Below are 24,344 nucleotides of genomic sequence, written 5' to 3'. Positions count from 1 at the left end.
ATACAAACAAACAACCATTCACACTCACATTCACACCTACGGGCAATTTAGAGTCGTCAATTAACCGAGCATGCATGTTTTTTGGGATGTGGGAGGAAACCGGAGTGCCCGGAGAAAACCCACACAGGCACGGGGAGAACATGCAGACTCCACACAGGCGGGGCCGGGGATTGAACCCCGGTCCTCAGAACTGTGAGGCAGACGCTCTAACCAGTCGTCAACCATGCTGCCTATTATTATACATTATTATAATAATACATTATTATTATTATTGTTAGTGGCATTTGGGTTTTCCACCAAATGGTCTTTTTCCAGGTCTAAAAAGTTAGATTAAATTTCAGAAGAGTACGTTCCAAAATTAGGTCAAGGGCTGAACCCACCAAAAAGTACTCGAACTTGAGTCTTTTTTTGTTTTGAGAATCAGAGCTGCGATTGGCTGGCGACCAGTTCAGGGTGTACCCCGCCTCTCGGCCGAAGGTAGCTGGGATAGGCTCCAGAACGCCCGTGACCCTAGTGAGGAGAAGCGGAACGGAAGATGAATGAATGAGAAATAAATGAGAGTTTTGGGAGTATAATGTTATTTCAGTCTATTTGTTCCAATTCTAGCCAAGAATAATACTCCTCATTGTGGTTTAACCATTTGATGAGGTATTGTAATTGGTTAGCTAAATAATAGTGTTTAAAGTTGGGAGCATTTAGGCCTCCCTCCTGTTTACTTTTCTGAAGAGTGGATAGACTACTTCTATTTTTCTTATTACTGGACTGAGTTTAACATTCCCAATGACCATAAAATTGTACTATATATATATATATATATATATATATATATATATATTTTTTTTTTTTCTTTTCTTTTTTCTTTTTATTTTGGCAAATTTGGGTATGGGTCTATTTAGCACATCAGCCTCGCAGTTCTGGGGACCGGGGTTCAAATCCTGGCCCCGCTTGTGTGGAGTTTGCGTGTTCTCCCTGTGCCTGGGTGCGTTTTCTCCGGGCATTCCAGTTTCCTCACACATCCCAAAGACATGCGTGGTCGGTTGATTGAAGACTCTAAATTGTCCATAGGTGTGAATGTGAGTGCGAATGGTTGTTTGTTTCTGTGTGCCCTGCGATTGGCTGGCGACCGGTTCGGGGTGTGTCCCCCTCCCACCCGAAGATGGCTGGGATAGGCTCCAGCAGCCCGCGACCCTGGTGAGGATAAGCGGTAAAGAAAATGGATGGATGGAAATAACATTGGCTTTTGGACAGTTTCCATTTCAACCAATCATTGTTTCAACAGCACAATTAACGACCCAGCGTGGTGGAATGGTTGGAATCCTAAATCGCAGAGCCAAGTTTTGTTTTGCTCTTTAAAATAGAATATTTTTCAATGTTAAATGCATTATGGAAAGTAAAATGTTAAGCAGGTAAATTAATTCCTAAATTTATAGTGTCGTAAAAAATAGTGTCAAATCAACTGATTTATAGTTAACAACTTGAATGTAGGATTTGGCAGTTATTTGTGAACTTACTGAATTGTATTAACTGGATAAAATTATTCATTCATTCTTTCAATTTCCGTACCACTTATTCTCACTAGGGTCGCGAGCGTGCTGGACCCTATCCCACCTATCTTCGGGTGATAGGCGGAGTACACCCTGAACTGGTCGCCAGCCAATCGCAGGGCACATATTTATCATTCACACCTCGGGCCAAAACCATGCGTGTTTTTGGGACGTGGTAGGAAACCAGAGTACTCAGAGAAAACCCACGCAGGCACGGGGGAGAACATACAAACTCCACACAGGCGAGGCTGGATTTGAACCCGGGTCCTCAGAACTGTGAGGCGAATATGCTCACCAGTCATCCACCTTAGTATTTGCAAAATTTTAACAGTTGGATTGATGTCCCCCCCCCCCCCCACCCAATCCCTTTCTAAATCTCAATGTATTAAAAGCGCACTGGAAGAGCTCTTCAAACACAGCGATAAATGTGGACAATTGTTTTCATATGTTGTACATGAATGTCTTACAGTTTTCATTCGACAGTGATGGTATGATAGGCCTACGGTGAGTTGGAAAACTTTTTTCACAATTTACAAATTGTAATGGAATACCTCACTCTATCTATCTATCTATCTATCTATCTATCTATCTATCTATCTATCTATCTATCTATCTATCTATCTATCTATCTATCTATCTATCAGCTTTTGCAGTGGGAATTTATTTGATTGATAAAATCAGCTTTCCTTGTGTAGCCTCCCCCATCTCGCTCATCCCCACACAGCACACAGCACACAGGCGCCAGCGCAGACTCCTCCTTCACTAGCTCTCTCTCCTCCTTCTCTCCGTGACACCTTGCTGGGATGCATTTACAGAGACTAAATACACAACGGGGATCGGCGGCGAATGGGAGAGGGTACTAGCAGAATCAGCATCGCACCACTACCACCACCCAGGCGCACCAACCGAAGCATGCCCGATCGCAGACATGACTTGCTCGGTGTCAGATAGCGAGAAGATCGTGATCAACTGCGGCGGGATCCGACACGAGACCTACCGGAGCACCCTGAAGACGCTGCCGGGCACGCGCTTGTCCTGGCTGACAGAGCCCGACGCCTACAGCAACTTCGACTACGACCCCAAGTCAGACGAGTTCTTCTTTGACCGCCACCCGGCCACTTTTGCCTTCATCCTCAACTACTACCGCACCGGGAAACTTCACTGTCCTAACGATGTCTGCGGGCCGCTCTTCGAGGAAGAACTCGCCTTCTGGGGAATCGACGAGACAGACGTGGAGGCCTGCTGCTGGATGAACTATCGGCAGCACCGCGACGCTGAGGAAGCCCTGGACAGCTTCGAGAACCCCGAGCCCGACGCGCCCGAGGACGACCCGGCTCTCACCGGCGGAGCGGACGGTGACCTGAAGCGGCTGTGCGTGCAGGAGGACGGTCGCAGGGCGACGTGGTGGGAGGTGTGGCAGCCCAAGATGTGGGCGCTGTTTGAGGACCCATACTCATCAAAATACGCCCGGGTGAGTGGCCGAACAGGCTTGGGCTATTCTCACATTCTTCTTTCTTTGCACGCACGTTCCTCTGCGTACATTGCTCACTCCAGTGTTACCATTGCGTATTGTTGCGGGGGAAAAAGAGAAAGAAAGAATGGCACTACACAGATTTGCACTTGTAAAAAAGTTGACACAGGTAAAGTTCAAGAGAAAGGTTGCACCCCTCAAACCATATAAAACCGTGTACATGTACTGTATATGCGTCATTTTCATAAAATTTGTTTCAATAACGGTGAAGAGGTGGCCCACTGAATTTCCTTTTGGAAAATCAACAAATTTTTACTGATATGAGTACTTGAATTATTGGCAGTTGTTTCCCATCAAAAGCTCATGATTGTTTCTTTTTTTCCCTCTTTCTTTCTTTTTTTTTTTTTTTAAACCTGTCCTCTTCAGCTGCATTGCCTTGCAGAATGGTGGTTCTGTATGCCTTTATGCTGGAACACTTTTGCTGTGCACCAGGGGAGTTTGAAATACTCCCTCTCCTTATTTAATTTTTTTAAAAATTCTGATGTTTATTGAAAATGCAGCTGGACAGAAAATGGTTTTTGGGGCAGACAGAGGGATAGAGTGGACAAGGGGACTAGGGGTGATAACCACAGCAGAACAATTGTGAGACAGTCTAGATATTTGAACACAATTAACATTACAACAGATCAGGGGCACCCGGTGAGGACGGGTGGGCGGGGGTGGGGGGGGGGGGGGGGGGGGCACCCGATGAGGACATGCAATAACTAACCAGATGAGGACATGCAATAACTAACCAAGAGAACAAGATAAGAGAGGACAGAAAAGTATAGGACAGGATGTGTGAAAATGAGCAAGGCTATATACGAGTGGTGCGGTGGGATTCTTTTTTAGTGTCTAAACACCTGTAAGAACCTGTGAGTTGATATGTTAGTATAACCTGTGTTGTTGTTAGTGATCCCAGTAATTAAAGCCTATCGTGTGCCTATCAAACTTATTAGTGAATGAACCCCTTATCACATGCATGTTAGTCAACTGGTGTATGGAGTTGCTGAGCCGGCACATCGAGAAAGGGTGAGTTCCCCCCACCCACAAGGAGGGGAGGGTGGGGGGCAAGTCAGCGAGCCCGTCCAGCACCGAGCCCCCAGAACCCCGGGAGGTCCCGAGCCTGACCGAAGTGCCCAGACCAGTCCCAAAGGGATGGGCACAGGCCCTGGACAACAAACCCCGCACCCCACCCAGCGAGTCCCCCGCCGCCCCCACCACCCCCGGAGAGCATGGGGCCCCACCCACCAACAGGGCCTAACGCAGGAGCCAGCCGCCACCCAAAAACGGTCATAGCCCGCCAAAGCAAGCCCATGTTAAGCGCCCGTTGTGAGCTAGGACGGGCGAGGGCACCAAGAGAGGGGAGAGGAAGGCGGGGCCCAAAGGGGGCGCATGCCCCAGGCGTTAAGTCAAGAGAAATATGAAAACCCACCACTCTATTTCTATGGTTACCAGGTCCCTGTACCGTGATTGTGTGTGGTGCAGTGTTGTGTATTAAAACTGGAGAAACTGGTGGGGATGAGGCGAGACGGTCACAGGGAAATACTAACCTGCAACCGTCGTCCCCACCCAGGCCAACCAGCACCCCAAGGATGTGCGAATGTATGTTGTGCATTAAAAATCCAGGGGAGAAAAGTATGGCGGGCCAGAGAGCAGGACACCTGGTTGAGTGTCCTCCCCCAGCATGCAGCAGCACGACCCCCAAGCACCCACCCGGAGACCAAGACGAGACCCCGGGATTGGGGCCAACGGGCACCAACCCGGCACCCGGGGACGGAGAGCAGCCCCAGGATCGGCATCCCCAGGAGGGCATCACCGACACAACCATACCCAAGAGGAGGAGGGGGAAACAGGCCCGGCATCCTCAGATGCCAACCTCGCAATTCCAGAAGGATAGGGGTTAAAATGCATGCAAGTGACCGTATGGCGTGCACAGGAGTCTAAAATGACAAGAAATGATTTGGTCAGATTAATTACATTTACATTTACATTACAGATTACATTATATTACATTTCTGGATGACATTCTTTCCCAGGCAAACAGAATCAAGCTTCAAGGTTCACCATTTTAATGAAAGGTGACCAACTTTTCCTAAAATTATCCATTTGCTTATTACGTTTGGCAGGAATATTTTCTAGTGTTATATACTCTATGATAATATTTTGCCATTGGTTAATGTTGATAGCTTGTTTATTTTTCCAGTTTAACAGTGTTGTTGTTTTTTTTTTAGCGATAACTAGAATTTGTAGAGGCGGCACGGTGGCTGACTGGTTAGAGCGTCAGCCTCACAGTTCTGAGGTGCGGGGTTCAATCCCCGTCCCCGCCTGTGTGGAGTTTGCATGTTCTCCCCGTGCCTGCGTGGGTTTTCTCCGGGCACTCCGGTTTCCTCCCACATCCCAAAATCATGCATTAATTGGAGACTCTAAATTGCCCGTAGGCATGACTGTGAGTGCGAATGGTTGTTAGTTTCTATGTGCCCTGCGATTGGCTGGCAACCAGTTCAGGGTGTACCCCGCCTCCTGCCCGGTGACAGCTGGGATAGGCTCCAGCATGCCCGCGACCCTAGTGAGGAGAAGCGGCTCAGAAAATGGATGGATGGATAGAATTTGTAGATCATTAGTATTGGTTGAGCATGTTTATTTGGAAGATCTATACCTTTTAAATCACCCAGCAGGCAAAGATGAGGAGAAAATGGAATCCTACAGTTGAAAACTGAGGAAAGTTTCTGTGTAACTAGTGACCAGAAGTGCTCTACGGGTGTACAATGCCAAAGAGCATGCAAATAAGTGTCTGGAGCGTTTTCAGTACAACGAGTGCATATGTTTGATTTTGAATAGCCCATTTTATGCATACTATATTGCATAACGTATCATCTATGGAGTACTTTGAACTGGATTAGCTGTAAATTATTGTCATCGAGAATGTGTTTCTACAGATTTGTGCCCAGTAATCAATGTCAGTAGATACTAAGAGGTGTTTTTCCCATTTTGAGACTCGTAAGTATATTAAATTAGTACTTGAGATTAATTTGTATACTTTTGAAAGGAGTTTTTTGTTTTGTGGAAGTAGTTCTACTATTTTCTGAACAAAAACGGGCAGTTCCAAAGTATTCACGTGTGTTAAGAATCATTTTAGGATTGTTGTTCTAACTTTATAGTATTGAAGGAAGTTACCACCTCTAATTTGAAATTCTTGGAATAAGCTTTCACGTGACATGAATACATTGTTTTTGTATAAGTGATGCAGGCGGTTAATTCCACTTTGTTGCCATATGCTGCAGTGAAGGGGTATTTTGTGATCCACAAAATCAGGATGGTGCCAGATTGGGGAGGAATGATATGGTGCTAACTGAGATTGCGTGGTTTCGAGACTTTTCCACCAAGATGATACAGTGGCAGCAATAACCGGATTCTTAAAACAATTGTGGCGTTTGAGACTTGTGCTGACAAATGGGAGGTCTGAAAGTTTGGTGCTATTGCAGTCTAGTTCTAGTTCCAGCCAAGATTGTTTTTCAAGATTTGGATGAAACCATTTAATGAGGTACTGTATTTGACTAGCTAAGTAATAGCGTTTGAAGTTGGGTGCGACAAGTCCCCCTTCTGCTTTACCTTTCTGAAGGGTAGCTAGGCTGATTCTATTGTTCTTATTTTTAGAGTAATATTTTAAAATATCAAGCATTTGGAACCATTTTAATGTGGGTTTGAATAGGATCATTGAAAATAAATAGTTAATTTGTGGTAACGTTTTCATCTTTACTGTAGCTATATGCCCTAAAAGTTTTATGAAGCTGTTTATGACTTTACTGTTATGCTCTTTTGTCTTTAACATCATAAAAAGAAGTGTATTACAATAGGCCACCACCAATTGCTGTCAATAAAGATTGCCTTTACGATGAATGCCTTCAATTTTAACTAACTTCTAGGTCACACCCGGGTTCAATCCCCGGCCCCGCCTGTGTGGAGTTTGCATGTTCTCCCCGTGCCTGCGTGGGTTTTCTCCGGGTACTCCGGTTTCCTCCCACATCCCAAAAACATGCATGAATTGGAGACTCTAAATTTCCCATAGGTGTGAATGTGAGTGCGAATGGGTGTTTGTTTGTATGTGCCCTGCGATTGACTGGCAACCAGTTCAGGGTGTGCCCTTCCTCCTGCCCGATGATAGCTGGGATAGGCTCCAGCACGCCCGCGACCCTATTGAGGAGAAGCGGCTCAGAAAATGGATGGATGGAAAACCAAGGCAGCATAAAAAAATGCTTAATTTTTTTTTTTTTTTTTAACAAGCGTCTTCATTATTGATCAAATTCTATGAAAATTACCCATTCTTAAAGCAATTTAGGCCCGTCATCTTGATCAAATGCAAGATGTTAGGTCACTAAGTCACCAAACTCCCTCAATGGCACTTATGTGTGAACCATGTTGCCCTGGAATGCAGTATCATAAGTCCTCAGTAATGATAAGTGAATCTCCACTTTGGTTTCAGTCAGACTGTCTTGGTTGACAGGTCTCTGCAACATTGCATGGACATCAGAGAAATTGCCTCTGGAATGGTAGATTGGGGTGGCGGTGCCCCTTTTTAAAGAGGGGGACCAGTGTGTGTTTTAACTACAAGGGGTTTCCACAGCCTCCCTGGTAAGTTATATTTGGGGTTCTGGAGAGGAGGGTCCATCTGTAAGTTGAATCTCAGATTCAGGAAGAGCATTGTGGTTTTCATCCTGGCCGTGGATCAGTGGATCAGCTCTACACTCTCAGCAGGGTCGTGAAGGATGCATGAGAGTTCCCCAAAACATTCTACATGTGTTTTGTGGACTTGGGAGAAGGCATGAGTGTGAGACTGTGTCTCTTAGACTGTGTCTGTGCAAGGTGCTCCAGGAGTATGGGGTACTGGACCCTGATATGTGGTGTTCAGTCCCTGTACGACCAGTGACACACCGGGAGGAGGCCCTGGGGACGACCTAGGACACGCTAGAAAGACTATATCTCCCGGCTGGTCTCCACAGAAGAACTGGGCAAAGTGGCTGGAAAGAGGGAAGTCTGAGCTTCCCTGCTTAGGTTGCTGCCCTTGTATTCCAACCCCCTGGATAAGTGGAAGAAAAAATGGTGGATGGATGGATGCATTCCTGAGCAGGGGGAAAAAAAAATATTTTAGTGTTTGAATGTTATGCATGATTATTGTTTTACTTCTCATAGAACCGTGGTGAGCTAGCTCAAATTTGCATAGAAACATTTATAAAAAGGAGAATTCTACATTCTACACAAAATGGTAAAAATAGGGAGCTCACAGAAAGTGAAAGAGTCTGCACAAAAGTATTTCATGATGCTGGATAGACTTCAAATTTTTTATTACAGGTGGTTGAAGGGCGGCACGGTGGTCGACTGGTTAGAGCGTCAGCCACACAGTTCTGAGGAGCGGTGTTCAATCCCCGGCCCCGCCTCTGTGGAGTTTGCATGTTCTCCCCGTGCCTGCGTGGGTTTTCTCCGGGCACTCCGGTTTCCTCCCACATCCCAAAAACATGCGTGGTAGGTTAATTGACAACTCTAAATTGCCCGTAGGTGTGAATGTGAGTGTGAATGGTTATTTGTGTTTGTATGTGCCCAGCGATTGGCTGGCAACCAGTTCAGGGTGTACCCCGCCTCCTGCCCGATGACAGCTGGGATAGGCTCCAGCACGCCCGCGACCCTAGTGAGGAGAAGCGGCTCAGAAAATGGATGGATGGATGGAAGGTGGTTGAAGGAATGTTTTCTGCCTTGTGTGTGTATGGCAAGGTAAGAAAGAGAATAGTAATTGCTGAAAAACATTTAGTTTATTCTGAATTATTTAACTTTGAGTTAAGTGGAACAAGTACAATGTAGTGGTGGGACTGAATAAAAAATGATCAATTAATTAGAGGCATTTCATTAATTAATCACCATTTATCAAATTTTAGTCCACAAAAAATATTTTACACAATACTCAAACTATTCAAATTCAGATCCGTTTTGGTGAATGGATAGACATAGATGAACTTAAACAACAAAATGCAATAAAAAATGTTCGTTCTGTTTGGATGCCTCCCTTGTTCTGGATGCCCATGGCCACCACCCTTATAGCCCCATAAACACTACACCTCCTTCATGCGATGAGCTACTGCTCTCAAACTCTCTTTGATTTACCCCCTGGAGGGGCTGCATACATGCACATCTCACAACACAGGAAGCAAAGAACATTTCGGTGAACGTTTCTTGTCTGTAAGGATGTAATAAAAATTAACTCTATCTTTAACTATAATTAATATATAGGCGCCAAACATATCTTTAGAATTATGGTTAAAGATTTTAACATTGATTTCATTGGAGCATAAAAGTTTTTTCGACATGAGTTTGGTAGATTTTAAGCGTGTTTTTGCAAAACGTTGAAACCAACCTTGAACTCTTTGGGGATAATTCCGAATGGTATATTTGACGCAAACACAACAATACTCTTCACCAAAAAAGCATAACGACAGTGAAGCGTGGTGGCAGCATCATGCTTTGGGGCTGTTTTTCTTCAGCTGAAAATGGGTGCAGCAAATTATGGGCAGTTTTAAATACGAGTCAGTGTCAGCCCAAAACCTTCAGGCTTCTGCTAGAAAGAAAAATTATGTCAGGAAAAGAAGAAGAAGAAGAAGAAGAAGAAGAATCACCTTTTATTGTCATGTACCTTCCCATGGCTCACCACCTGTGGGAGGGGCCATAGGGGTCAGATGCAGCGTGAGCTGGGCGGTGGCCTTGGCGATCCGTTCTCCGGCTAAAAAAGCTGGCTCTAGGGTCACCTCACCTTTTCTGGCAGGGACGGAGCCCGAGGTGGTATGTGAGGAAACAAACGGCCGAAATGGGTTTTCCTCCGCAGGGTGTCCGGGCTCTCCCTTAGAGAAGCTCGGTCAGCCGGTCCCATTTGTCACCCTGGGATGTGTAATTTGTAGACGGTTACTAACACGGACGGTAAGCGACATGTAGAATCTAGCATCGTTATTCCTGTTATTGTATATACATTTGTAGTGAAAACAAATCCAGCTGCGAACATCCGAAATTGTCCTCCACATACTGCATGTGATATAGTCGAAAATGTAGTTATGAGGTCCAGTACGAGCGTGTGAGAACTGAATGTCAGGCCAATATTAAATATTCGGCCAACTTTCTCTCGCTCAATATCAGCACAATCGGCCCGATATTTTTGATATTTTATTGATGTATTGAGATTTTTCTGTCCAGTATAGTGAGCATGTGGCGAGGAAAATGTCCCAAAAATTCTAAATATTGGGGCATCATTGTAATAATTTCAAAGGTTGAAGGTGTCATTAGTAGAGATATCCATGTAAATTTTGGTGTTGACTGGTGACAGTTTTGGGACATTAAGCTAGGTACAGTATGTGATTGCTTGGGTTCATGAGACTTACAAAGATGTGGCACTCGCCCGTGATGTTTGTATTATTTTACTTGTTGACCCCCTAATAAATTTGCGATTTTTAAGCATATCAAATTATTGATTCAATATACTTTTGGGATGCTAGCTGTAGTTCATGTGAGATTGCTGGTGTTCATATGAGAGTGCAATGATATACAGTATGAGAGCAATATAAGGTATAATACCAACTTGAGCAAAGCTGTGTTTGGAAGCTAAGCAAGCTGTCTTTTTTTATTTTCTAAAAAGTTGTTATTTTGGAGATGAGGGGATTCCAACCGACATCTACGATATATAAAATGAGTTAATACTGCCACTTTTTAGTACTGTACATTCCTTTGTCCACACCGGCTATGCACCGTCTCTCGTCGTTTTTTTTCTTTTTTTCCTAAAGTTGTCACTTTGGATGTGTGTGTGTGTCATACAATATGACTAAATACAACCACTTTATTGTATAGGACATTCCGTTTTCCACTCCGGCTATGCAGTTAATTTGGTATCCACTTCTGCCACTGATGTCACACCAAGACAGGAGGCATTTCGATTTTGGCGATAACAAAAGAGGCATTCCAAAGGTAATTAATTATTTACAAATTGCTCCAAAATGGATTGATATTATTGGAAATGACATCCAGTTTAATTTTGTTGAAAAAAAAAATATAAAATCAACTTGTTAGTGAAATATGGACCATTAAGACCCTATCCCTCCTTTGATCAGCTAAATCCTGCCTTTACACTTTTGATATAAAAAAAATCACCAAGTTAAAAACTCAAATTACAGCTTAATTAGTGATGGAAAACCAAAGGGATGACAGTAAAAAAAAGTAATTGCATGGCAGGTGAAGGGTAGCGTCAACATAAAAGCAGAGGTGACTTTGAAAGTAGTGCAGTCTGTATTTTGATTGCCAATACAGTAGCAAAAAGATAGCTTGGGAAGATGGAAGGGGGGAGGGGGTGCCAGTGCAGCATCTGCAGTAACAGCCGCAGCACTTCAGGTCTGGTAGCACCTCAGATTTACCCGCTTAGCTCAATTCATGGCCAAGGAAATGTTGAATGAGGATATGAGAAAACCAAGGATCATGGCATCGCTTGTTCAGTGCATTCATCAGTCTAACAGAGGGATTTTAATAACCTAATTTTAGATATATTTATATGCTTTTTTATTTTGCTTGCCACTCAGTCAATTTTGAGTCATCACCACTGACGGCACTGGTTGTTTTAGAAACAAGATTTGTTAGTCGTGTACAGCATGATTGCAGAACTCACCCCCATCTAGACTTACCCCATCCATTCTCTTCTACCCCCCACTTCATTAGTGGATGTTATCCAGCTGACTGGTTGTGCTATAGTAGAACACTGCAGTGCCAGTAGTAGCTGACTGCGCTTTACTCTGCAGCACAGGACAGAGCCACACACTGAAAAAAGGCGTGTTTTTGGTCTGCCGGGGCGGGGGGGGTATGCAACGGCACAAAGAGTAAGGAGCAGGAGTAGAAGATGAGGGACAGGCTGGGGGTCATTTTCCCTCCCCCCAGTCCCCATTTTTTGCTGAGCTTCACATGCTGGATTGCTTGTACCCTTTTATCGATCCAGTTGTACCTCTCAGCTCGTCTTATTCAGGCAGATGTCTCAGCTGAATGGTGTTCCTTTGTCGGCAAAACCTTCAAACACACATTCCCCCTCTTTCTCTGCCTCCAACCTCACCTTCAAATAATGTGGATGGGAAGGGAATAACCAGTACTGAAAAGGAAAATTAGGTTAGTATGCGCAAGTTACCAAAGTGTCCGATATTAGTGAAGTGGTATTCATATAGAGAGCAGTGAAAATGTATTTGCCCCCTTCTCAGATTTTTGTTTTTTGTACAGTTTCCTCACTTTATTTTTTTAAGATAATAAAAGAAATGTAAATATCAGATAAAGATTACTCAGTAAACATATAATGGTGTTATTTAATTGGTGATTTTATTTATTAAGGAAAAAAATAATATTCAAAGCTACCTGGCCCTGTGTGCAAAGGTAATTGCTGCCCTTGTTAAATCATGAAAATGATCTGTGGCTAATCAAATTTTTGGGAAAGCTGATTTCATCTTCACTGACCGCACCCGACTGAGGAGACGAAAATTGAACTTTTTGGAAGGTGTGTGTCTTGCCTTAAATGTAACACAGCACTTCAGAAAAAGAACATCATACCAACAGTCAAACATGGTTGTATGGTGGTCTGGGGTTGCTTTGGTCCTTCAAGGCCTGGGTGACATGCTGTGATTGATGGAACCATTAATTCTCTTCTTTACCAGAAAATCCTGAAGGAGAACATTTGACCAGCAGTTTGTGACCTCAAGCTTGAAGCGCACTTGAGTTCTGTTGCAGGACAACGATCCAAAACACAGCAGCAAGTCAACTTCTGAATGGCTTAAAAATACAAATCAAGAGGAATGTTTTGAAGTGGCCTAGTCAAAGTCCAGACTTGAATCAGAATCATCAGATCAGAATCAGAATCATCTTTATTTGCCAAGTATGTCCAAAACACACAAGGAATTTGTCTCCGGTAGTTGGAGCCGCTCTAGTAAAACAGACAGTCAATTTACAGAACACTTTGGAGACATAAAGACATTGACAAAAAACAATTGTGCAAAAAGGATGCAGAGTCCTCTAGCACTTAGAGCAGTTCGAATGACTAATATTGCAATAGTCCGGTGCAATGACCATTGTGCATTGTGAATCTGATTGAAATGCTGTGGAATGACGTGAAAAAGGCCATTCATGCTCAAAAACATTCCGGTATTGCTGAATCCAAACAATTCTGCAAGGAAGAGTTGGCCAAATAGCTCCACAGAGATGTGAAAGGCTCATTGCCAGTTATAGAAAATGCTTGATTTCAATTGTTATAAGGTTTAGGGGGCAATTACTTTTTCATACTAGGCCAGGTAGCTTTGAATAACATTATTTTAAAAACTTTAGGTTTACTTGGCTTGTCTTTGTCCAATTTTTACATTTGTTTGATCATCTTTACCATACAAACACATGACCAATACCCTTGTTTGCACTCAGGGTCACTTAAATCCAAATGAATCACATCCTGAAGTTGGTAGTTCAAATTTTCACCAACCCAGAAGTTTTCTGAATTTCCCTGGGTGCCGTAGCACCTAAACACTATTGTCCACTGTACATTATAAAATTTAGTTAATATTCAGTGACAAATTTTGCCAAAATAAGGGATACACTGCCATCTTCAATGACTGCTTGTTTGTGGGTTATGCTGCTTCAATTTTGTCTTCAGTAAAAGTCCCTTAACACTTCACTGTACAGTTTGCAGCAGCTGGATTTGGCTCGACCCACCTAATTTGGCGGTGACCGAGTTGAGGTACTGCCTCAGTTGCAGGAAACTGCTTTAATGTCAGTTGTTTGAAGCCTCATTAAATGTACCAATTGGTAAAATAACAATGGAGGACAATTATGGTTTTTCATAATATGTAGTACCTGTAGGTACAATATACTGCAATTTGCAAAAGTTCCTTAATATCACAATACACCACGCTGCACTTCTACAATTCATTCACAAGCACAGCAACAGTACAAACCTACTTACACAACTATTCAGGGTTTCAATTAATCTGCACCCCGACAGGAAACGTGGCATACTGCATTTGCCTGTGAGGGGAAATAACAAAAACAAGAAAGCAGCCAGGACCTTTACACTGTGAAGTCGGTTTTTACATCAATCTGTTTTTTTCTACCAAATTTTTGGGAAAACCCAGTTATGTCATCATGACATCATTTAAACTGCACATTACAAACAATTTGGGGAAATTGCCCTACTGTAGTCTCTCCAACGTGACCTGGGTCGTCCCCGGGGCCTCTTCCCGGTGGGATGTGCCTGGAACACCTCACCAGGGAGCTGTCCAGGGGGCATCCTGATCAGATGCCCGAGCCACCTCATCTGGTTCCTCTCAATGCAGAGGAGCAGCAGCTCGAGTCCGAGTCCCTCAAGGATGTGCGAGCTTCTCACCCTATCTCTAAGGGAGAGCCCTGACACCCAGTGGAGGAAGCTCTTTTCGGCCACTTGTATCCGCGATGTTGTTCTTTCGGTCACGACCCACAACTCGTGACGATAGGTGAGGGTAGGAACGTAGATCTACCGGTAAATTGATTGCTTTGCCTTTCGGCTCAGCTCCTTCTTCAACACAACAGACCGTTACAGAGTCCTCATCATTGCAAATGCTACACCGATCCGCCTGTCAGTCTCCTGCTCCATTCTTCCCTTCCTCATGATGAAGACCCCAAGATATTTGAACTCCTCCACTTGGGCCAGGATCTCTTCCTCGACCCGGAGAGGGCACTTCAACCTTTTACGACTAAGGACCATGGCCTCAGATTTGGAGGCGCTGATTTTAATCCCAACCACTTCACACTCAGCTGCGAACTGCTCCAGCGACAGTTGAAGATCACAGTTTTAATGAAGCCATCAGAACCACATCATCTGCAAAAAGCAGAGATGCAATGCTGAGGCAGTGTTGCCGCAGATACCTTGAAAAAGTAACTTAGTTACTTTACTGATGACTTGAGCTTAAAAGTAACTTAGTTACTTTCCTGATTACTTGATTTCAAAAGTAAAAGGAACTTTTTAGTTACTTTCAGCAGCTGTCAAGTGGCAGGAATATCACTTATCCACATTACAAAAAAAGCATTATCTTAACCGTACCCATTACTTGGTAATCAACATGAAAAAATTAATTAAATGAGTGTAGTTGAAGCCACATTAAATGAGCAACTTAGAGCAGACTTGACATGCCAAATAGCCACCTAAATATAAACAAGCACACCATTCTCAGTACACTTCTTTCAAGACTCTTAACGGATAGATAGATAGATAGATAGATAGATAAATAGATAGATAGATAGATAGATAGATAGATAGATGGATAGATAGATAGATAGATAGATAGATAGATAGATAGATAGATAGATAGATAGATAGATAGATAGATAGATAGATAGATAGATAGATAGATAGATAGATAGATAGATAGATAGATAGATAGATAGATAGATAGATAGATAGATAGATAGGCAGACAGACAGACAGACAGGCAGAGACAGACTGTAGCAACACTGCCGATTGTGTGGGGGTCCATGAAGGCAACTGTGTGTGTGTGTGTGCGCATAGTGTACAACGAACCTTAGTATTGTCCTCTTTCGAGAAACTCGAAGTAGTGACTGTATTTCCAGTTTAAGTATGCCAATCCCTCATCAGCGTCCATTATGTTTGCGCCGGTGGGTGCTTGGGTACACGTGAGTTGACTATGTGCGGAAAACTTACAACACATCACATGACGTCATTGCCCCAGACGGCTCCATTTCTAAATATTTTGCCTTTTTTCGATATTGCAGTGAGTTGTTGTGTGCATTTTAGTTGTGGATAGTTAAGAATATAGTGTGTTTCGTCTGTTTTATTAGTCATTAGTAAAAGAAAGGCTGAAAATTGGTCTACACTTAGACATGCACCGTGACTGAATCAAGTGTCTTGGTTATTAACTTGCCTCATGTTCCCAAGCACTGTAGTCTGTTAAGAACAAATATCTGTTGCTTAAGCAAAGGTAGCGTATTTTAATATCAAAAGTGTATTAAACTCTGGTTCTCTTGAACACAAAAGTAACTATTGGCAGATAAATCAAAGTAACTGTAATCTGACTACTGTAATATAAAAAGTAACGTGTTAGATTACTTATGACGTCACCAGACCGCATTTTTTGAGTAACGTGTTATGTGTGCAATGCGCTACCGGCATCACTGTGCTGAGGTCACCAAACCAGACCCCTTCAACATGTTGGCTACAGCAAGAAATTATGTCCATAAAGGTAATGAACAGAATTGGTGACAAATGGAAACTGGAAATGAATCTGAGTTACTGCCGGCAATGCAAACCTGACTGACTCCGGTTGTACAGGGACTGAACAAGGGTTCCGGTACTCCATACTCCCGGCGCACCCCCCACAGGACCCCTTGAGTGACATGGTCAAACGCATTCTCCAAGTCCACAAAGCACATGTAGACTGGTTGGGCGAAATCCCATGAACCCTCGAGGATCCTGCTGAGGGTGTAGAGCTGGCCCGCTGTTCCATGGCCAGTATGAAAACCACACTGGTCCTCTTGAATCTGATGTTGTCTGACTTCCAGACGGAACGTCCTCTCCAGAACCCCTGAATAGACCTTATCAGGGAGGCTGAGGTCCGTCAATTCAGAGGCACTGTCCCCGATGTCCGTGCAATGTTGCAGAGGGGGGTCAGCCAAGACAGCCCCAAAACATCCAGAGCCTTTCGGAACTCTGGACGTATTTGCCACCGGCCACCGAGGAGCTTTTTAACCACCTCAGTGACTTCAAGCCCAGAGAGGGGAGATTCTGCCTCAGATTCCCCAGACTTTCTTATAGGAAGGCATGTCAATGGAATTGAGGAGGTCTTCCAAGTATTCGTCCCACCGACTCACAACGTCGCGAGTTTAGGTCAGGCACCCCGTCCTCACTATACAGTGTTGACGGTGCCCTGCTTCCCCCTCCTGAGACACGGATGGTGGACCAAAGTTTTCTTAAAGCCATCCGGAAGTTATTCTCCATGGCCTCACTGAACTCCTCCTATACCCGAGTTATTGCCTCTGTGACCACCAAAGCTGCATTCCGCTTGGCCCGACGGTACCCAGCAGCTGCCGGTGAATTGCATGGGGAATGAACCTGTTATAAAAGTTCATCATGCCAAAAAACAGGGCCTTCACAGTGCAGGTGTGTGGGAACGGGAATGGCTCCCTGTGGCTTGACACGGTGCCCAAGGAAGGTAATGGACGACACACCGAACTGGCACTTCAAGATGAGTCCATGCTCGCTGAGCCGCTCGAACAGCAGCCTTAGGTGTGTCAGATGATGCTCCGCACCTGCACTGGCCACCAGGATGTCGTCCAAGTCGACAAACAAGAACGGCATGTCACGCAGCACGAAGTCCATCAGGCGCTGAAATGTCTGTGCCACGCCCTTAATAGAAGGGTGTGATAACGCTGTCTTGGGCACATCCTGTGGTTGTACCGGTAGTTGATGGTAAAAGCGCCACAGGTCAACCTTGGAAAAAAAGGTGGTGGCCACCAGGTGGGCGGAGAGGTCCTGTATGTGTGGGAAGGGATACCGGTCGGGGTATGTTCAGGTGGCGGAAATCGCTACAGGAGCGCCAACCACGGTTAGCCTTGGTCACCATGTGCAGTGGGGAAGCCCACAGGCTGTTCGAGCGGTGTACGATGCCGAGGCATTCCATGGTGGCAAAGTCCCCCTTGGAGATTGCAAGTTTTGCTGCGTCAAGGTGCCGAGCACGTGCATAGACTGGGGGGCCTGCAGTCGTGATATGGTGCACACGTCATGCTTAGCCACAGCTGCAGAGAACGTGGGTGTGGTTAGGCTGGGGAACTCGGTGACAGGCATTGATACGGATCCCCGGTGGCGAGCGTTTTTGACAGGCATAGTGCTCCAACCCATCCAAGCGTGCAGGGGTACGTAGAAAAAGTGATTGTATCAATAAGTAACATCCACGACGGCACAGAGAAAGTCCGCCCCCAGCAGTGGCGTAGATACAGTGGCCATGACAAAGTCCCAGCTGAAACGCGGTCCACCAAAACACATTTCCACATACCTGGTGCTGTCGGTACGTATGGGTGTGCCATTAGCGCCATCTATCCAGGAGGCAGTTTGCCAGCTGTCCACTGCCTGTGCTGCCAGGATGCTGCGCTGAGCACCAGAGTCTATCAGCAGACGTTGCCTGGATATATATATATATATATAATATATATATATATAGTCTTGCATCGCCAGCCAGCACCCATAGCTGTGAATGTGCGCCGGCCCTAGCGTTTCCCTGGCCTCCCAAACTTGCAGGGCTTGCGACACTGCTTTTCCTTGGCCCCGAACCAAGCGTAGTAGAAACACAACCCATTGTCGCATTAGCAGCGGCCCATCACCACGGCTGCTTTGTCTGTAGTGTCCTATGGGGGTGGTGGGAACCTGTCCACCTCCGCAGCAAGCGCACAGTGGTTTTTGGAGGAGGAGAGGAGTGTGGCGTGTGTTGTGCACACCGGTGCTGGAAACTGCCACAGGAAAATGTGAGTAAACAGCAAAGCAGTTCTGGCAGTGTGCAAGTCCTCAAGGGTGGGTAGGGGGGTACCGACAATCCTTTCAGCAGTTTTGATTGTCCATTGAAGTCGGAGTTTGTCCTTTTTTTTTAGCAGCACCAAACCAGACTATGATGGAAGAACACAGGACTGATTCGATGACCGCTGTGTAGAACTGCCTCAGCAGCTCGTGTGGCAGGCCGTGCTTTCTCAGAAGCCGCAGGAAGTACATCCTCTGCTGGGCCTTTTTGAGGACGGAGTTGATGTTGGTCGCCCACTTCAGGTCCTAGGAGACTGTAATTCCCAGGAACTCTAAGGTCTCAACGGTTGACACAAGGCAGCTGGACAACATGAGGGGCAGCTGTGGCGAAGGATGCCTCCTGAAGTCCACGATCGTCTCTACAGTTTTGAGCGTGTTCAGCTCCAGGTTGTGTCGGCCGCACCACAGCTCCAGCCGCTCCACTTCCTGTCGATATGCAAACTCGTCACCGTCCTTGATGAGGGGTTTGACAGCCGGGTGTGCTGAGGTGCAGTCGTTCGTGTAGAGAGATGGAGCTCTGGCTGTTGTCGAAGTGTCCAATACCGCTACCACATGGAAATATTTGGTAACATCCTAGGTATTCCTCTCAGCTGGAACTGGGCATCGATGTGCTGGAACCACATTCTGCCCCTAAAGTCGGGCAACTTGACCATAGATGCTGGTATTAGCTGCCTCATTCACGGTACTCTGCATAGGCACCACAAGTCCATTGTTGTCACCGTCGTATTCTGACATTCTTGATGCATCGGGGTCACCAGATGTGGCGATGCGGTAAATAAGACGAGGAGACAAGAACCAGTGATGTCACTTTACTGTTTCACATCAAACAGCCGACCTGACCCGACCAGAGGGGACACACGGGCTGGCTTGAGCATGCTGACGTGAAAAGCAGGGTGGACCCACATCGACCTTGGGAGCCTAAGATTCACAGTGACAGGGTTGATGATCTTTGTGATGGGGAAGGGATTTGGCCTTGGACTTGGAAAAAATATCTTTAATGTCCTGGTAACAGGAGGGCACTTGAGATAAGTCAGGATCCCCAGATGGGGTCTGTGGATTGTCATTTGAAACATAGCCCTGAACATCACATGGAGGCTTGAAACAGTTCTGGGCGCAATTGCTGCCCCATGACATAACCTGCCCAGAGGACCAGTCAATGTGGGGGCTATGTAATTTCAACCAATAAGGTCATGATTCATGGCGTCAAAAACATGAAAACTAATGCGTTCCGAGTGAGAATCAGGAAATGTCAATGTGAGTGTTTGGGTGCGGTGACTGATCTTGCCCATAAAACTGCCATCTGCAGCATAGGTGTTGCTGTGGCATTTTATTTGAAAGGTTCTAAGGTGCATACGTCTAAGGAGGAGCGAGTTGAGTAAGTTTGCGTCAGAACTAGAGTCAATTAATAGAGGTGTATGAATTTCTTGATCAGGAGAGCATAGTGTCACTTTAGGAAGAACCCGGGCAGGGTCTTCCTTTATGAAATTTAGACTCACCTCTCCCATGCCCTTGCTACCGGCACCGGCAGCCTCGACGTGACAGTTGCACACGGAATGACCCAACTGCCGAAGAAGAAGCACCGCCCTTCCCTCAGCCGGCGTTGATGTTCCTCAGGGGAGAGACGGAACCTGCCCAGTTGCATGGGTTCATCCGTGGTGACGCTAGCCAGTGGGTTGAGACCGGAAACAGGGGATCTGCTTGGTTTGGCTGTTCACCGAGGCTCGTCCTCCAAGTGCGGGGTGACGCAGCCCTCTGGCTCGCGATCCAAAAGCCTCTTGTCAATCTTTACGGCGAGAGCGATGAGAGTGTCCAAGTCAGTCGGCAGGTCTAGCGGGACCAAATGATCCTTGACGGCGGGGGATAGTCCTTGAAAAAATGCATCGAGTAGTGCCCTATTATTCCACTGACTCTCAGCTGCTAGAATGCAAAACTCAATTGCGTAATCTGACACCCTGCGCTTGCCTTGTTGTAAGGTGATAAGGGAGCGAGCTGCCTCACGATCTGGTGTGGAAAACTGAAAACTTTGCTCCATCGTCTTTACAAACAAAGACCACGAATGACACGCAGCGGAATTGCGGTTCCATTCAGCAGTAGCCCATGCCTCCGCACGACCAGTCAGGTGGGAAATGACGAAAGCGATTTTTGCCCGCTCGGTGGGGAAGGCAGCTGCCTGCAACTCAAAGTGGAGTTTGCACTGAGTGATGAATGGCTTAATAGTCCCAGAATCTCCAGATAACCTCTCCGGTCGAGAGAGCTGTGGGCAGACAGCAGCGGAGGTGGCAGGTGGGTGCATGGTGACTGCTTCACCTGGAAACGATGGTACAGTGGCGGTATTGGGTGCTGCACCAGCTGGTTCCTTCTTCTGAAGCATATTCATTAGCACTTCAAACTGTGAGGCCACCTATCTAATCATATTGTCCTGATGCCTTGACAGTCCCTCTAGATGAAGGTGGAGTGCAGCAAGCTGTTCAGCTTGCTTCGAGAGGCGTTGACCCTGCGCTTGAAGGGCTTTGCGCACCGGGTTGGAGTCTGCTGGGTCCATGTTATGGCCAGTTCGTTCTGTCATGAACGGAACAGAGGATAGGACTCAAAAATGCACGACTCCAAAACAAATGGACAGTTTCAAAAAGAGAGGTTTAATATACGGGTAGAGGTCGGTACACAGGCATGCAATCCAAAAAAGGCAACGGTATCCAAAAACGTGAGGCAGAAAAAGCAAGGTCGATAATCGGAACAGGGTCTCGTCTTACTGTGAGTCGGTGACGTGGAAACAAGGAATGTTGGAACACGACGACAAGGTACAACGAACTGGCGACGAGAAAGAATGAGACACGAGGTTAAGTGCAAGGTGTAATTAGGGTGAACGAGGCACAGGTGGAGAAGATGCTCTCAGGAGCAGGTGTGTATGAAACAGGGGGAAGACAAAAACCGGAACACACACCCATGACAGCAGGACTGTGAGTGCACTACATTTAAAGGGAATGAGAGGAGCGGCTTTGATTGGCGGCAAATTAAGTCGGCTGTAGACACACCCACAGTGGTGTAGCCCACCCACCAGCAATCCGCTGGACTGAGCTGGTCTACGAAATGACCCATACCGATCTAAGCCACCCCTGATGCACAGTTGCACAGCTTGCCACGTCTGATTTAAGCCGGTCATGAAAATAGGACCCTAATATTCAAAATCTTCGCAGTATACCGATGTGAAGGGTCCCATGACTGGGTTTGGCTGGCCTTGGGCCCCCAAATAAAAAAATACGCCCCTGACAGTAACAAATACCCATTGTGAAATTGTCAAACGTGAACATGTAGCATCAACATGTAATTGCAATGAATACTATTGATAGATGATAGATCTCATGTTAATTTTTTCATAATTTTCTATTCTTCTGTTACAAGCAAATATTACAATCTTGTTCCTCTTTTCTGTTTCTTCTTTACTGCACTGACATTTTTAATGATTCCACATGTTTAAAAAAAAAATCCCTCTAGCTCCTCCCCCTCCCTATCTGCTGGTTTGTTGCGCTATTGGCAATATATCAACCAGGATCCCTCTTCCCCCTCTGTGCTTTTCAGGATAATGCTGCGACAGGGCTTTCGTTCCCTCTGTGTCACCCGTCACAGGAAAGAGAGAGAGAGAGAGAGAGAGAGAGAGGAGAGAGAGAGAGAGAGAGAGAGAGAGAGAGAGAGAGAGAGAGAGAGAGTACTGTATTTGATGACACGTCAAGAACTAGTATTTCACCTCTGCATGATCTTTACTGTCATCACATCACACCGGGGTCCTTTACACAGTCAACATCAAGCTCCAAAGCACTCAAACAAGCATAGCCAATAGCTTGTGAGGATAACCTCATTCTTGGTTTAACAAGTCGGCGCACACGCACATATGCAGTGGCTTACTGCAGAATGATCTGCTGTTATGTACTATGCAGCATTTGCGTGGGGTAGGGATGTGTAGTTAATTATTCTCAGATATCATATACTATATTATGATCATACTAGCTGCAATTTGACACCCTTACTGTACCAGCTTTTATTTGTTAATAAATCATCTAACATATTAGTCTCTTCGTTTCTTTGAATCTCATGTTATTTTGGTACCATTTTAAAATAAGGGCATGGTTACAAAACAATGCTAAATCGTTTACATATTTAGGACTGGGGCAAAGTACCGACATTGCAATATACTGCATCCTTATCTGTCATGGTCCAGTATCAATACACAAAGTTCAGATATTGACACTGTCACTGTGTGATTCCCAAGAATATGCAGTTGCACAGTTATGGCCAAGTTTTAATTTCTATTGCCGCGTGTAATATACTGTATGTACTGTTAAATCGCTCCTTAAATGTAATTAATGCCTTTTAAGTCACAGCAACCAACAACGTATTTGGAAAGAACAAGAGTTAAATGTGGGCTAACTTTAAAGAGGGATGCTACTCTCGCTCTGCTTATCTTGAAAGAGGTCAGAGCATATTACTCCCATTCTAAAGTCTCTACACTGGCTCCTAATCAGCTTTAGAATAGATTTTAAAGTTCTGTTACTGGTCTAAAAATCACAAAATGGTTTAGGCCTGAATACTTTAAAGAAATGCTTATAGAATATAAACCCAGTAGGGCTCTGAGATCTACAGACTCGGGTCAAACAGGCCAAAGCAAACATGGTGAAGCAGCATTTAGCTGTTATGCCGCGCACAAATGGAATAAGTTGCCAACAGAAGTGACGTCAGCCCTAAGTGTGAATGTTTATAAGTCCAGGTTAAAATGCTTATTGTGTGTTAAAAATTGTTCATGCTTTTTAAGAGCATTTCCACTTCTTTCACTGTACGCTGTTTTAATTGTACTTTTATTTTTCTTTGTTTTAAATGTTTAGAAGCTGTTGTTGTTTTTTCTTTGTTTTTAAATGCTTTTAATCATGTAAAGCACATTGAGTTACCTTGTGTATGAAATGCGCTATATTTGCTTTGTTTTGCTTTGCTAATGCAGTCTTAATAACCCTATTAACAAGCTCATTAATAATTAATGTACAAACGATTTGTTGAGTGAGGTTACTGTAATGTGTTTTTTTCTATTTTTGACTGAAATTTTTTATAAAGAGAAAATAAAATTTTATTTAACATTGGCTGGCCACTTGGGGGAATTAGCAAAGTATTCATAATGACTGAAATTGAAAATAGTCATAGAACAAATATCATACTCTCAGTTTGTTCATCTTCAGTAGAGCCTCTGAGGTTGAAAACAATCATTTCTGTGATGCTGGTCAAAAACCAATTAGTTTGAATTTCAAATTCTTCCCATAAGAAATAAATGTAAATGAAAGACTGGGCGGCAGACTATCGCCCAAAGTCAGCTGGGATAGAGTCCATTTCCCCTCTGACCCAGAACAGGATAAGCGTTAAAAAAAAGGTGTGGATGTTCCAGAGTCAATATGTGCCTATTATAAAAGCTTTATTACAAGACAGAATAGACCTAGTCAATGTTTTAAGTAATATTTTCAAACTTTTGGTGGCTATTCAAGAGGACAAAAAACCCAAACACTGTTACTAGCAGACAAAGCAGGGCTCACTAAAAGACCCCCTATGAGAAGTAAAAATTATTGAACCACATACTATTTCCCGGTGGCACGGTGGGCGACTGGTTAGCACATCTGCCTCACAGTTCTGAGGACCATGGTTCAAATCCCGGCCCGGCATG

At 44.8% G+C, this 24,344-nt stretch overlaps 1 protein-coding gene across 5 annotated transcripts in view; it reads left to right on the top strand.

Annotated features, from left to right (window-relative positions):
- The first annotated feature begins 2,374 nt into the window (after window positions 1-2,374).
- LOC133466159 (potassium voltage-gated channel subfamily C member 1-like) overlaps window positions 2,375-24,344 on the top strand; it is a 102,277-nt gene continuing 80,307 nt past the window's right edge. For all 5 annotated transcript variants that reach the window (XR_009784863.1, XM_061749580.1, XM_061749582.1 and 2 more), the window contains exon 1: window positions 2,375-3,015. Coding sequence is in view for 4 of the 5 variants with exons in the window: in XM_061749580.1 (XP_061605564.1) it covers window positions 2,473-3,015 (543 nt within the window). In the remaining variant the exon portion in view is untranslated. The remainder of the gene's footprint in view (window positions 3,016-24,344) is intronic.

Source organism: Phyllopteryx taeniolatus, chromosome 16, assembly GCF_024500385.1.
Source record: "Phyllopteryx taeniolatus isolate TA_2022b chromosome 16, UOR_Ptae_1.2, whole genome shotgun sequence".
In the NCBI taxonomy this organism is placed as follows: domain Eukaryota; kingdom Metazoa; phylum Chordata; class Actinopteri; order Syngnathiformes; family Syngnathidae; genus Phyllopteryx; species Phyllopteryx taeniolatus.
Note: the sequence above shows the minus strand (reverse complement) of the source record. Positions and strands in the feature narration are given on the sequence as shown.